This window comes from Nestor notabilis, unplaced genomic scaffold, assembly GCF_000696875.1.
Source record: "Nestor notabilis isolate BGI_N333 unplaced genomic scaffold, ASM69687v1 scaffold33136, whole genome shotgun sequence".
Taxonomy (NCBI): domain Eukaryota; kingdom Metazoa; phylum Chordata; class Aves; order Psittaciformes; family Psittacidae; genus Nestor; species Nestor notabilis.
In genome coordinates, this window is record NW_009933904.1 from 4,575 (window position 1) to 5,358 (window position 784).

General features: G+C 43.2%; 1 protein-coding gene across 2 annotated transcripts in view; it reads right to left on the minus strand.

Moving 5' to 3' along the window:
• Nucleotides 1-702, minus strand: part of GTF2H3 (general transcription factor IIH, polypeptide 3, 34kDa) — a 4,043-nt gene extending 3,341 nt beyond the window's left edge. For both annotated transcript variants that reach the window (XM_010017083.1, XM_010017082.1), the window contains exons 1-2: nt 622-702; nt 126-232 (exon numbers count right to left, since the gene is read on the minus strand). In XM_010017083.1, the coding sequence (XP_010015385.1) occupies nt 126-202 (77 nt within the window). In that variant the 5' untranslated portion in view covers nt 203-232; nt 622-702. The remainder of the gene's footprint in view (nt 1-125; nt 233-621) is intronic.
• Nucleotides 703-784: the final 82 nt, after the last annotated feature.

The following is a 784-nucleotide window of genomic DNA, read 5'->3' on the forward strand; positions in this document are numbered from 1 at the left end:
CTTTCAAGACAATGATATATTATGCATTTTAAACCTGATTTCAATAACATACTTCAAAAGAAAATCAGGAGATAGATACAGGCAAGTGCACTCCAAACCTTTACACTGTTAAGAAGCAACTCTACCTTTCTTGTGTGTGACTTGCTATCATAGCAAGTCTGTTGTTGCGGTTCATAAGTAAGTGTGAATTTCCCAGCACCATCACTGCATCGATGCATTTTGATAGGGTGAACTGCTGAAAAAAAGGAAGAAGAAAGTAGATACAGGGCAGTACCATTTACTGTTAGGTAATCTAGAAGAAATCTCTCAAATCACTGCAGCTAAAAGAACTTGATTTGAAGACGCTGAAAGCTTCCTTTCTTCATAGGAAGCATTTAGAAAGCTCTGACTACACAATGCTGCGTGACTGTTTAAAGAAAAGTATTCTAGTACCCATTAAATGCGTTCTAGCAGGCCATGTCAGCATAGTTTATACATCAAAGACTAACGTCATATGTTGCCCTCTTACTAACATGAATATACGTGTACATATATATATGTGTGTGTGCATATATATACATATATATATGAAATTTCACTCAGGAGCCGCCCCCAGCAGCACCCCCGCCCAGCAGAACGTACCTCAGCTTCTCCCAGCGCTTTCTTCCCCCACCAGATGGGGTTGGTGTCAATGATCACGACCAGCAGGCTCAGATCATCGTCTGAAACAGAGACAACACCGCAGCGTCACCGCAAGCTCCGCGCGAACGCCGAGCAGCAGCGGCAGCGACCAAAGGGCCCCCGA